Raw genomic sequence first — 13,558 nt, forward strand, 5'->3', positions numbered from 1 at the left:
TTTTAGCAATTTATCTTTTTTTTAAGTGCTTGTGTATAAAAATCTATAGCTCCAAGCTTACAAAAACTCCTTCTGATACAGAAAAAAAAACATTTTCCTATAATTATGCTTTAATTTAACAGCTCATTGTGCTGCAATCTGCGGCCCTGTGTTAAAGCACAGTTTCACATCACATTAGCTTGACTTCAGCCACACAGTAAATCTATTATTGTTCACCTTGTTTCTACTTAACCGGCCTTTTAAGTGTAGGAAAAAGTCAAAAACAAAGTCAGTCAGTCAGTCAGTGTATCCTCCTCATGTTGTTATGCTACCTTTGCATTAACCCTATCTATTCCTGCTGTCTGTGAACTTAACCCTACACCGGCCAAGTTTACCAGGGTTCACTAGCCTGCAGGCTGCTTCCTGATGGCTTGACGAGCAGCGGGTCCCATCTTCAGCGTGCTCACAGTCCTTTATTGTATGTCAGAATCTTACACTCCGTTGCCATGGCGATCTCTGGCTCCAGCTGATTCACATCGATCTGCAAGAACCAAAGGACGAGGTCAATAATGACAGCAGCACGTACTTGTCAGGTATAAAGTTTACACACCATACTGTGCATCCATCCATCCATCCATCCATACATCATCACGACGAACCACTTTAAACAGTTTCATTTGTAACTTAATAATTCTTAAAGGCTTTAAATGTTCTGTATTTACTGCTAATGTGCAAAAAGAGCCAATTTGGCAGATTAAAGTCTAATTTGAGGTTTGCATCTACTAATATTTGAACCAGAGACAGATGGCTGTTGGAGTAGGAGGCAGAATCCTAATCAGACATCTTGGTAGGTGTGAAATGGGGAAGTGGGACAAATTGAGTAGGCGGGGGGTCCAGGGGAGCGGGGCATTCATGTTGCTTTTGGGGAGATCTATGTGTGTGTGTGTCTTGTTTTTTTTTTCTTGCAAAAGTGCAGAAAGAAAAACAGGTCCCTCCGTGAAACAGGAGGCAGCTTTTCACAGGACTGTTGGCGGCACATATGTCTGAAGTTTTTTGCCATATGGCTGTCTGAGCTATTTCCAGTGGTAATTAAATCCTAAACATTTTTAAAGCCAGAGCTGGTTGGCTCGTGTCAGCAAGTCATTTGGCAGAGAGAAGACAAAGAGAGAGAGAGCGAGAGTGAAAAACAACATCACGCTACAGCCTTTTAATGAGGAGGATGACACATACTGAGGCAATAAGGCTAAAGTTAGATATCAGCCTGCTAGCCTGGGATGGCATCAGTGGCGGTGAATAAATGGCAATGGAGGCTGTGGGCAGATCATAACGGAGCAGGTTAAGCCTCAGAGGGCTACGCCTCATTAGGAAGGAGCTCAATGGGAAGCAGTGAGGAGGTCAGGAGGAGCCGAGACCTGAGCTCAGCAGACGTACAATGAAGTCAAAGAGGTGAAACGCACGACGGCAACTGTTGGTGTGTAAAGAGGATCAATGGAAACACTTTGGTACCTGTGACATCTGTGGAAAGAGGCTGATGGCGAGCGGCAGAGCCAGGCTGAAGGCAGCGAGACACACCAGGCTGTGGACGGGCAGCACGAGCCTCCGATGTCTCTGCAGCACAGGAAGTCTGGAGGGAGACCAAGAGGGAAATCGTCAGTTCTAAATGAATGAGTAAATGTGATGGTTAGACGTCTCACACAAACTCACATTACATACATTCAGTGTTCCAGACCACAGACTCTCACAGTTTGTCCTGTGAAAGGTCCAAAATGAATCAGGACAGAGGACCACAGGCCAAAAAGGAACACATAGGCATCATGGCATGGTGGGACAAAAAAAACAGAGCTGCACTCTTCTACACCAATCATCAGGGCAGACACATTTTCTCAAAGTTTCCATGAGATAAATCTAATTTTTCAATGTCAAACATGTCAGACCATTAAATGAGCAAAGATATATGCACGTGTGACATCTCCATCATGTGGTGGAGACAAAAACATGGTGTCAAAGCATCTCCTTTCAGCCTTAAAAACACAGAAAAGAAAAGAGGTAGGACTTTATTTTTAACTTCTCAGATAAGCTTGTAGAATACAGCATCATCTGCATAAATAGATACATTCACAGAAATCCAGTTTGCTTTAATAGTTTAGAACTTTAACATGGCCATCAGCATCAGTGATGTTTTATGCTCTAAATAACACAGTTTGTGAGGAAATATAATCTCCAGAAATATATTTGCTCCTGTCGTATCCCTCGTCTCTCCTCGCTGCCCTCTGTAGGATAATCCCCTTTCGGCTGTGTGGGACAGTGAACGCAGCAGGAGCTTGAGAACGAGCCGCTCCGTCTCTCCTCCACCAGCGACGCCTCTCCCCCTAACGAGGAGAGCTACTGCCTAATGAGGGAGCTCATTAACACATATGGCTGCCATGGTTTAATTAGGCTACACACACACACATCATGAGGAGCTGTGTTACAAAGAGAAAAGTCAATGGGAGAAAAGTTGTGAGGTTTAGTTTAGAACCCTTCGATTCAGGTGATGTTAGACAAAATTAATGACACAATTTAATGCAACTCTGGCTGCATTCACACGCTCTGAAGAATGTTCTGGAGATGAGGTCTTTATCAGGTTTCCGTGTTAAAACAAACACCAGTTCATTCAACACACACGTACAGTAGCTGCTTCATCACAGCACATATACATCTTTATGGTAGACTTGTATACATGAACCTGCTGTCACTACCCTGAATCAGTTCTCAGCAGTGTAATCCATCATTGAGGGGCCGCTCAGGGACCCGTCTCTGTCCCCTTGTTCTCGCTCTATTGAGAGCCAGTGAAGGTGAGCTGACGGAGAGGATAGCTGAGCTCTCACACACACACACACACACACACACTCCATGGCTCTTGCTCTCTCTCCTCGTTTACTCATTCAGCTGCCAGGAATCCTAAACACACCTGGGCAGCCAGCCTCCGCTGCCTGAGCCCGCCTACTCGGAGCGGTCGGGACAAGTGCTGTCAGAGACAGCTGCATTCCTCAGCGCGGTCGGGCCATCGATCACAGGACGTCCATATAAACACATTGCATCATTAGGACATCATTAAAGTCAAATCATACAACGCTGAATGTCCTGTGGTGGAGAGGGTTCATGAGACTGGGTGGGCCCATTAAACAGCAGCAGCAGTGTGAATTTCTACTCAAACTTAATGTAACAAATCATCCGATCAATCAGTTATATTCACTTTGAGGGATACATGTAACACGTCCATAGAAGTCAGCAGTTTCTATAGTTCGTACAAAGAAAGATCACTGTGTACATGAACTTAAAGAGGAAGGAGGAAAGTTCTAAGAGGCTGACGTTCCTCTTATTTTGTAGTTTATTACAGTCTAGTTTTTCTATGTTTGTCTTCCAAAGAGGCCATCTTTACATGTTGGCTAAACTACAGTGAAGAGAAGTTTCTTACTTTTCCAGTCCAGCCATGATCAAAGGAGGAAGCACCAGGATTGGCATGGGCAGAACCACTCTGGTTAGGGCCGTCTCCAAAAGTGCCTGTCATAAAAAAAAAAAAAAAAAAAAAAAAAAAAAAAAAAAAGGTATGATAACTGATGTGTAACCTCAACAGGAGCATCAGGGCTTTTACAGCGAGTCACATACATGTCTGGCAGCCACTCTGGACGTCCCCACCACGCTCCCGCTGTCGTCGAGCACGCTGATGCCCTCCGACAGCTCTGAGTGCCTCATGAGCACCACGTTGCAGACGTTTGCGCTCGCTGTGGAGAGTCACACTGCTAGAAGATTATATATTTTATTACTTGGCAAATTAGCAAATTGACTTCTCACCCTTATGGGTGTTTTAACCTCCCTATATTAATTTATAGGTCTCCTATAATGTTTTATAAGCATGTTTAGACGTTTTTGATGCATCAAAGAACATTAGCACACGTCTCCCTCACCTGCAAAACTACTAATTAGCAACTGTAGGCATGCTGGAGTGCTGGTGAGCATGCTTGTGTGCTCACTTTAGCATTAGCTCAAAGCACTTCAGTGTATGGCTGTGGTTTTTTTGCAGCCTAAGGATGCACAATAAACAAAAAAAGAGTCACATTTTGCCCTTTTTCTCCCATTCTTTTAAAAATGACCTCAATCCTGTGAAACTGCTCGCACAGAGTACATCACCGCCACGTTAAAAGTGTCATAAAACACACACACACACACATAAAAAGGCGTCTGGCAGGTTGACAAACAGCCTCTGATTTATTCACGCAGAGCTAAAATGAACACAAATGTATGTTAATGTAGATGAATCTTTCTTCTTGACGCTAATAGGAATAAGACAAACTCATTTTTAGAGAGTTTAGTGGTGGCGCCCGGAGCCTTTTTAATTTAAGACAACAACGTTCAGAGTTATCTGTGCTCAGGGCCGCCGGGCGAGCAGGTCGCTTTGTGAGGGGAATTCAATTGACTGAGCAAATAGCTCTTTTTACCTACAAGGTATTTTTTTTTCTTTTACATCCAGACCAATTAATAAAAGAAAAGATTTTAGGCAAAAAAAATACAGATCAAAATTTCAAAAACCTGTTTATAACTAAATAACTGTAGAATCTGCACAGATAAATGTTCAAATATTGGTCTGTAATTTGTCATCATTTTAAATAATTACACTTGTGTACATTCTAATTGTCATCTAATAACTGCTGGTTAGAATTTTACACATAATTACGTCCTAAACATCACAAATAATGACAAATATTTCCAAAAGACAACAAATTAATTAAACCCCACACATTTACGCCGGGCGCCGCGCTCCCTGCAGTAAAGGTCTTCATAATCTAATTGAATGACAGGCCGCCGCTTGATTAGGTTATTACAAATAAATCTAGCCTTAAGTAAGCAAACAAAATCAAACGGGTGCAAAATTCAAACAGCACTTTCGCTTTCTTTCGCTTCAATTAGCCATTTTAATTACTTTTTATATGGGGCCTAGCAAAAACAACAACAGCAACAACAATGAACAAACAGAAATCAGGTAAATGAGGCCTTGACATAGACGCCACTTTAGGGGTAATTATCCAATTTGTTTGCGGCAGCAGAGTTCTAACGAGCAGCCAATTACCAGGCAAAGGCTGCGCTGTAGAAACCTGTTGATTTAATTAGAAGAACCGCTATGGTAAGGGAAGGGAAGGGGAGGGGAGGGAGGCGAGGGAGTGATGGGGCAAGCAAACAATTTAATTATGAGCCAGCAGCCCGGGGGCATTCTGGGACACGGGTCTATACCCCTGGGTGTGATTGTGTGTTTGCGCCAGAGTGGCATGAAAAATCAGCTTTGTGGCTCCACACACGTCTGACAAAGAGAGAGAGAGAGAGAGAGAGCGCTCGCAACACGTCTCTGAGCCTGCAGAGGGGAAAGGGGGACAGCGAGGAGCCAGAGGAAATCAGACCGCAGATTTATTATAAGGGGTTATTTTTAAAATGATTGTTCCTCACAAAATTCAACAACTTAATTGTAAAAAAAAAAATGTTTTGTTGCTCTTTTCTTTAGCTTCAAGCTTTGAACAAAATCCCCTATTTATGTGTGCACAAAAATCCTGATTGCCGTCCATCCTAGGACAAGTCTCGCAGAGGTTTCTGAACTTACCCACTGCTGGGAAGGGGACGAACCTCTGCACCAGAAGCCTGGTGGTTGGGCTGAAGCGGTTTGCTCTCTGGATTAAAACATTCAACCCAACCTGAGGGGGTAAAACCAGACACACAAGATATAATCAGACTGAAAATATCTGCACTGAAACCTCAGAAGTGGCGGATTATTGTGAGGCTTCCCCGTCACCATGCATGACTCTGCTGTATTTTAACATAGTCGAGTGCTGTAGTCAAAAGGCTCAGATAACACACCACCAGCTCTCTGCAGCCCCAGCGGGGGGTCGTCACCAGAACAGACGTTTAATTGGAGAGCTCCTGCCCCCCTCCCGGCTTGTGTTCCGCCCTCCAGACACCCTGTGATTTTTTTTTTCCCTTTACTCGCCGACCATTGTCAAGCCTGAGGGCATCAGCCGGATGAGCCCCCAGCAGGACCAGTAATTGGCTCGGTTTGAGCTCCTTGTCCACGCTAAGGGTTGTCGGGCAGGTGTGTGAACATGTATTATACTCTTTTGACATCTGAGTCTTTGATGACATGGAGGTAAAGGAGAAAAGGTTGAACTGATGAGCTGTAGTTTGAACTTTATATTGTCTGCAAATTCAATATTTCTGCTGCTTTTTTAATAGGTTTTAGAGGAAAATCAGAGTTTCAGGCAAACCAAATGCTGCCGTGTTTGCACCTTAAGATGAAAAAGTACATGTTTCATTGCTTAAAAAATGACGTCCAGCCCCTCTCTAAATACCATCTGATCCCACGGTATCACCACATCACCCTGTGATGCACGTTACTCCCTGCTGTGAAGGCTTATATGAACTCACTGCGATGGACACGGCACTGGTCACTGCTCCGAGGTATCCCTGAAGGAATTTGGAAGCTGGAGCCGGCTAAAGCAAAACGGAAGAAGAAGAAGAAACATTAGAATAACACACACAACATCAGACCTACACACAGTCCGTGCCTTTAGCACTGTACCTTGGAAGCGTTGCGGTTACAGTAGTTAACGCAGGCGTTGTGACTTTGGTTTAACCACTGTAACGAGGCAAAGACAGAGACGCTTCAGGAGGTTAATGAGACAACAGAAGTTCAGTCCTGACTTTATGTATCTCAAAGTTTACCTACTCATCTGAGAGCTTTCATGGGCAAACAGAGCAGTTTTAGTACATAAATGAGTAGAGTTACCTGCCAGAAGACGGTGGACAGCAGAGTTTGATTTGGTAGAAGGAGGCCGACGACCTGCTCACATAAAAAATATTAAACAAACGTCTCCGTAGGTTTAATCTGCAGTTTGAGATGTGTGAAGTTTTACCACTGGTGTGCCGAATGGAATAAAACCTGTTGGAAGAACAGTCTGTATTAGTCTTCTGCTGTCAGGTTTATTTCTAATGTCTCTTTTTTTGAATATTTCTGTGGTTACAGAAGCATAAAAGTTCCTCAGATCTGTGTTGATCCTCGCAGGTTAATTGCTGCCATCTTGTCCTCCTTTCCTCCCTCCTTTTGCACTCCCCCCCCCCTCTCTCTGACACTTCACGATCACCTTACAAGAAGTAGGTGCTGTAAAAGTGGACCTAAATGTTTGCTCCTGCAGGACTTCTCCGTCACCGTAGGAGCGAGGTTTTAATCAGCGCCCAGCTGAGCCTGACCTTTTCGAGCCCTGAGACAACGTGAGGAGCCCCGTAGAGCCGTGACAGTTCCCAGGGTGAAGGACGCCTCCATGTTGGACCACATAACAAGCCCCTCCCCACTCTGATCCCTGTCTCCACCCCCCCCCCCCAAAGGATTCTGCTCTAACCTGACATCCGAAAGGGCATGAGGATCTTCTCCCCTGTGTCGGGGTGGATGATGGCCTGGAAAAAAATGGATAGGTCAAAGATTACCATTACCATACCATTTTAAACTGCTGCTACACAAAAACTAATAATGCATCAAACTCAATATTTTAGCTACTCTTGACATATCCATGACAGATTTAAAAATAATGCCTCAGCCACCTCACTTTTGTTTTGTGGAAAATAACTCATTTTTTGTGTTTTCTTCATAAGAAATTACTGTGACATCAAGTAATCAAACTGGCATTTAAAGGGTTAAATTCCTCAAAATGATTTAATGTTTGATAGTTTTGAACAGGGCTGAAGTTGTTTAACATATTTATGCAGAAAAAGGAAGAAAAAATATTAATTGTTAATTTTTTGTCCCCTAATGACACAAAAGGGTAGTAATTTAGAGTGACGCCTTAGGGTTAAGTCACCCTCACTCTGCTTCTCTCGTGTAAGACTGCTTCACTTTTCCAGACATTCTTTTCTTCTCAAAGACAGCATCTCTCTCTCTGTCAGCACCGTATCCACCGCATCATACGATAAGACAGATGGAAATCTCTCTCTCCTCTACTTCCTCAACGGTGATGATGGCGGCTGATTGGAGAAGAACAGAAGACGTCTCGCTTCCTCCTGATGTTCACAGAGCCGTCCTCAGATTTATCAAATATGAGGGCACGAGTTCTCGTACAGAGGAGACCACACAGGGCCCGTTTTAGCCTTTTGGCTCCGACTTACATTTGTCTTCTTGTTCACATTGTTTTTATTCACTGTTTCATTCTGCCTGACACACAAGTGACAAAACTTGTCAGACTCTGCCTCAATTCACATATTAAACTAACATTTTACTTTTAAAAAAGAAAAAAATACTCAATAAATAATTAATAAATCCATTAAAATAATTAGGTTTTATTTAGATGATCCATAAATAACAGATTTATAAAAGTCTATCATTACTGTCAGTGAGTTTTTGCACCTGCAGGTCAGCGACTGTCAGTCATCTCAAGCTGGCACTTCCAGCTGATTATTATGTATATCTATATATATATATGTATATATATATACATATATATACACACATGTATATATATATACATATATATACACACATACATATATATATATATATATATATATATACACACACACATATAGGTATATATAGATATATATATAGATATGACTAGTACAGCCACCTTTTATGTAATGTCACATTTTCTGGTGTTTGTCCACACCGTTTGCTGTATAAACAGGTAAGTGTTGAGCTAACATTCTTTGACTGGTGTCAAGTTTTGTTTGCAGCGTGTCACAACAATCAGATAAGAGATCACGGTTTGTGTGTGTGTCTGTGTGGTTTACAGGAAGGGTAAAAATGAGCTTACCTGCTTAATTTTCTGCGCTTGCCACAGCTGTAGAAATAAAAAAAGACAATAATCATTATTAATAGGCTTCTGTTCATTTTTTTGTCTCAAACTGTACAATGACTGGAAAGCCAAACCAAAAGTAGCAATAGCTTCACCTGCTAAACGACAAGTTAGCAGGTGATGTATGTTATCATACAGCATGCTATCCTGGTTAGCATTGGAGCCTCTTGTCTTGATCAAGTAAGCTTCCTGACTGATCCAAATATGGGCAAAGAGGTGGAGCTAAAGCAGGGAGGCAACACCTAGCAGAGAGCTAGCCACCTAGCAAAGCCCCTACCTGTCCTTATTTCTGACATTTTAACATGGGGACTGACCTGTAGCTTTAGTAGAAGTGCAGTTTTTGTGTACTTGGCCTCATTTTTCAGCCTTTGTTGTTGCTCCGTCTGCACTTTCTGATCACACGTGTACGTGTCAATCATGGAGAAGCCAACATCCCTGTTTGTTTGTATATCACTCATCATGAACGATCACCACAAAGACTGACACACTCGATGATGTGTGAGCTCACCTGTGTGCGTTTTTACCTGAGCGTCTGTCACTCCTGGAGGCAGCGCCCCTCGTTTGAACCGATAGAGCAGCTCCACGCAGTCACGCAGCCGCCTCTGATTCGACAGAAGATGAATGAAGTCAGTGAAAAACCTTAAGTCTGGACAGTCCTCCCTGGAGAGTCTGAGTCAGCTCAGATGTGTGTGTGTTTTTCTCTTCCACTATTGTCAGCCCCACACCTCAATGTGTGATAATTGTGTTTCACTACAACTTCCATGCTGATTTTCAGTTGACAAATGAGTTTCCTAAAAGGTAATGAGCGGCTTTCTGTGGTGTGATCATTGTCTAATGCCAAGCAAAATACACCGTCACGTGGACCAATTTGCTCTAATGAGCTTGCCGTCTAAGCACGAGTGTGTGTCTTACTCTGTGTGTGTGTGTGTCTGCACTTGGTGTGCAGATGAGATCATGTGTGTGTGTGCAATCGTACGCAAATCATGGCGGCCCCAGTTCCACTCTCGTCATTAGGGGCAAGTTGAGGCTACGCCTGGCACAGCAAGGTGCAAGGAGAGAGAGAGAGAGAGAGAGAGAGAGAGAGCGAGCGTGTGTGTGTGTGTGTGTGTGTGTGTGTGTGTGTGTGAATACACACTTTCCTCCCCTCACAGCTGCCCCATATGTCCACACCTCATCACATCCCAGGAGCTACTGGTGCTATTACTGTCACCAAAGAGCCCACTAACAGCTTCATTACCCAGAGCAGCAGCGCTCTGATGGCTCCATGAGCAAAATTACCACAACACAACCAAAACCCGTGGAAACGTTACAACGAGCAGCAGCCTCGCGTTTAGAGAGGAGCAAAAAGGTCACAGATTTACCTACAGTAACAGACCAGTTCTAAAGTATCCTAATAAATTAGTCCTGTTAAATGCAGGGCTGTGTATCTGTGCTTTCCTTCCATTGTTCAGGCTCATTCTTACTCCTGAGGAATCCTGGTCCAGATCTACTCCAGGTCTGATGGTCTCCTGCATGAACCCTGGTCTTTACTACTCAGTAACGTTCACTTTGCTCTACTGAAGGTAGTTCTGAAGGTAGAAAACCAGGACCCAGACCCAGTCTGACTGCAGACTGCTTCAGGGTTTCTTTCAGATATTAATTCTTCTTGTTTCATGGTTCTTCCACCCTGACAGGATCCACAGTTCCAGACTGAGTGAGTCCTCCTCACAGCATCATACTGCCACCACCATGTCTGACTGTATGAAGCCTGTTCTTTGGGTTCTAGCCTCTCCTCTCTGTCTCCACATGAAGACAACCTCTCTGTGAGCACAGAGCTCTAGTTCAGCTTCATCTGACCAAAGGACTTCAGTCTCCAGGTGGTCTCTGGCAGACTTCAGTCTGGTCTGGAGGTGTCTTCTCTGCAGTCTGGCAGTCCATTCCTGTGCAGGACTCTAGTGACGGTCTTCTCTGACTCTTCAGGTCCAGACCTGGTTCAATCCTTCACTGGTGTCTCTGCAGCTGTTCTCGGCTCTCCAGAACCTTCCACATGTTTCTCTTCCTGACTCTTGACAGTCTGGTTCTCTTTAAACTTCTTGATAAAACCTCTCACAGCAGCTCTTCACGCTTACGTTTAGTCACTATAGAGTTGTAGTATAATATAAGCTTTAGTGCAGTGATGTGTGTTCGCAGGTTTGTGATCATCATTTCTGTTGTTAACCCATTTCAAGACAAGTTTAGCTAGTTGTTGTAATTCCACTTTTAAACTGTAGGTGTCACCCAAAGGCTAGTACCGACGTTCAGACAGATTAAACAATAAGATCATTGTGTGTGTGTGTGTGAGCTTTTTAAATGTTTTAACACACTATAAAAAAACAACCTATGACTGGGGACAGATGTTACTAAAAAATCAGAGTGTACATTTCTGCAAAGTTATGTGACTTTAGAATAAATTCCGATTGTATCCTTTCTCCCATGAAGACAAAAACCAGATGTTGGTGTGTCTTAGTGGGTTTGTACCCCCCAGTACCCCCAATGTATCCATGATAAATGAGATGTTTGTGTACCTCTGTCACGAAAAGAGTGCTGGGGTCAATCACATCCAGGAAGTGCCTGAACCGACCAGAAAACGTGTTCTAAGAGAGAAACAAAAAGAAACACACATGAAAAAAAATGCACATTAAATGTCCATTAAACTTTGTTTATCATTTCCACAACTAAAAATTTTAATTTAAAATTCAGTTAGACATTAAACACGAGATATTAGATGCATTTTGTGGTCTTCTGAAGTTTGTGTTCTGAACATCTAACTTTGAAATATATCTAATAATTCCTGCTCAAATACAAGAAGTCATATCAGCTTCTGGGTTGTGTCTTTAAGCAGCCAGCTGTCGCACAGTAAACAGCAACATTATAGCTCCCCAGCTGTTGTAACACTACCAGGTGGAGCCTCCTCATTAATGCATCTGACAAACTGTTTCGTGTCTGCATCTTTTAGGGAACCGAATCCACTCACACCGACGGCAATTAATTCCTGTAACGACTGTGCCAGAAATACCTTTCCATCATTTATTCATAACTGAGCATAAGGAAGAATTTTAGGAGATACAGAAACACGCCACGCCGCCCTGAGAGAGCCGCTCATCCCTCCCTAACTTGCGTTTAATTGCACTAACTGCTAATTTGGATGAAAATCTGCTATCTGACTCACTGCTGCGCCTTGTGACTTCCTGAACATATGGATGGTTGGTACAAACATGGTGTGAGGGAATTGTTTTTTTGTTAAATCTGTCAATTAATCATCAACCGGGACCAGTTAGCATAGACACGATTTTATTTTTACTTTAAGGCTAATGACAGCGTTATGCGTCACCTGACGGAGTCCTTTTAACGTCATATTAACCGTGTATCAAAGGCCAAAAGCACTATTCACGTTACAGATTTTGTCCTTTCTGAAAGTTATTTGACCACTTCTGATATTGATTTAGTTATTAAAGAAGGATCCTGGCAGCTCAATTTTAATTTCTTTTGCAAATTGTTTATAGTAATTGAGGCCAAGTAAGTCATTTCCATTGCACATCTTGTATTTTTAGTGAAGTCTCTTTATATTTTATGTGGAAAAAATACCATTAATATTTAAAATTAAATAAGAATGTGTCTCTGTTGCTCTACCAGCTAAAAAAAAACACATTTTTATGAGTAAGCAATAAAGCTAATAACTTTTTTTACATAAATGTTAATCCACCTGTGGGTTTATAATTTGTGGTCAGATAAATGTTTCTATCAAGGTTTAAGAAACACAATACAACCTTGAAAATGACCACACAGCTGTATTAATACGTTCAAAACTGTTGGTATTTTATTTAATATTATAATCCTCATGAAGCCCTATTAGCTGCACTACAACATTAAGCTAGGCTACTAGCTTAAATTATCACCTAAAAAAATAATACTCTTCTTTTTGTTGACTTATTTCATCTATGTTTATTTTATTCATGATTTTCTTGTGTTGCCACAATAATAATATTAGTTAATTTTGTTAGATTTAAACTTATTTTGGAGAGATGTTTTTCTTCCGATGATGCGTTCAAAGACCAGGTTTGTTCGTTTACCTTAAACTTTCACCTAAACAGACCGAGACGCTTCACTTCCAGGGAACTTCATTCATTAGCTTCGTTTTTTTAGCCTGAATGCAGTTCGTTGTGTTAAGTTAAGTAACCACACACACACACACACACTTCATGCTAACACGGCGAGTGAACGTGTGTTTATCGTGACAAATAATAAACGTGTAAAAGTCTTTAAAATGAGCAGCGACAATCTCCGCAGCTGCTTAAAGTGCACATGTTAAAATTTCTTTTAAGTACCTGGTCGAAACGGGACCTGCCGAGCTGGAAGGCCGGATATTCAGACATGTTGTTGTAAACACGCACAAGTTTTCTTCTTCTGCACAGTTTAACCGAGTTTTTCTACACACATTTGCAGCAGCAGCAGCAGAGCAGCACGCTCAACTGCCGCATGGCATTATGGGAAATGTCGTTTTCCCGGCTGATTCGGTCAAACTGGAAAAAGCTAATAAAAAAAAATGTGACTACGTTTCCCAGAAGAACCCGTTTTGTGTTTATTGTTTTAAAAGGGACGAAACCGGAAATAAAAAAATAAAAGACTTTTAATTATGTTATTTTCTGAATGGAGCTTGTTGGGAGTTTAAAGAGGATAACATAGCCCCCTGGTGGCGG

General features: G+C 42.3%; 1 protein-coding gene across 2 annotated transcripts; it reads right to left on the bottom strand.

The window, feature by feature from the left end:
• Positions 1–52: 52 nt before the first annotated feature.
• Positions 53–13,324, bottom strand: sfxn5a (sideroflexin 5a). Of its 2 annotated transcripts, XM_028396477.1 has the most exons (14): positions 13,187–13,324; positions 11,387–11,455; positions 9,368–9,445; positions 8,802–8,828; positions 7,398–7,452; positions 6,915–6,940; positions 6,788–6,841; positions 6,581–6,637; positions 6,427–6,492; positions 5,609–5,699; positions 3,628–3,743; positions 3,437–3,522; positions 1,486–1,603; positions 53–520 (listed from the first exon to the last, which is right to left on the bottom strand). In XM_028396477.1, the coding sequence occupies exons 1-14, from the start codon at positions 13,232–13,234 to the stop codon at positions 443–445; spliced, it is 969 nt and encodes a 322-aa protein (XP_028252278.1). In that variant the 5' UTR covers positions 13,235–13,324; the 3' UTR covers positions 53–442. The 2 variants fall into 2 exon arrangements, with proteins under 2 accessions (XP_028252278.1, XP_028252279.1); XM_028396478.1 differs by lacking the exon at positions 13,187–13,324 and having other exon boundaries at positions 9,352–9,445; positions 11,387–11,429.
• Positions 13,325–13,558: the final 234 nt, after the last annotated feature.

This window comes from Parambassis ranga, chromosome 22 (genome assembly GCF_900634625.1).
Source record: "Parambassis ranga chromosome 22, fParRan2.1, whole genome shotgun sequence".
NCBI classification, from domain to species: domain Eukaryota; kingdom Metazoa; phylum Chordata; class Actinopteri; family Ambassidae; genus Parambassis; species Parambassis ranga.

Bases quoted from the DNA above. Each gene is read 5' to 3' on its own strand.
- sfxn5a (XM_028396477.1), bottom strand. From the start codon at position 13,234: ATGTCTGAATATCCGGCCTTCCAGCTCGGCAGGTCCCGTTTCGACCAG. The intron at 5,700-6,426 runs GTGAGTTCATAT...TTACCCCCTCAG, and splicing joins CCAGTGCCGTGTCCATCGCA to GTTGGGTTGAATGTTTTAAT. The intron at 521-1,485 runs GTACCAAAGTGT...TGGTTCTTGCAG, and splicing joins TCTTTCCACAGATGTCACAG to ATCGATGTGAATCAGCTGGA.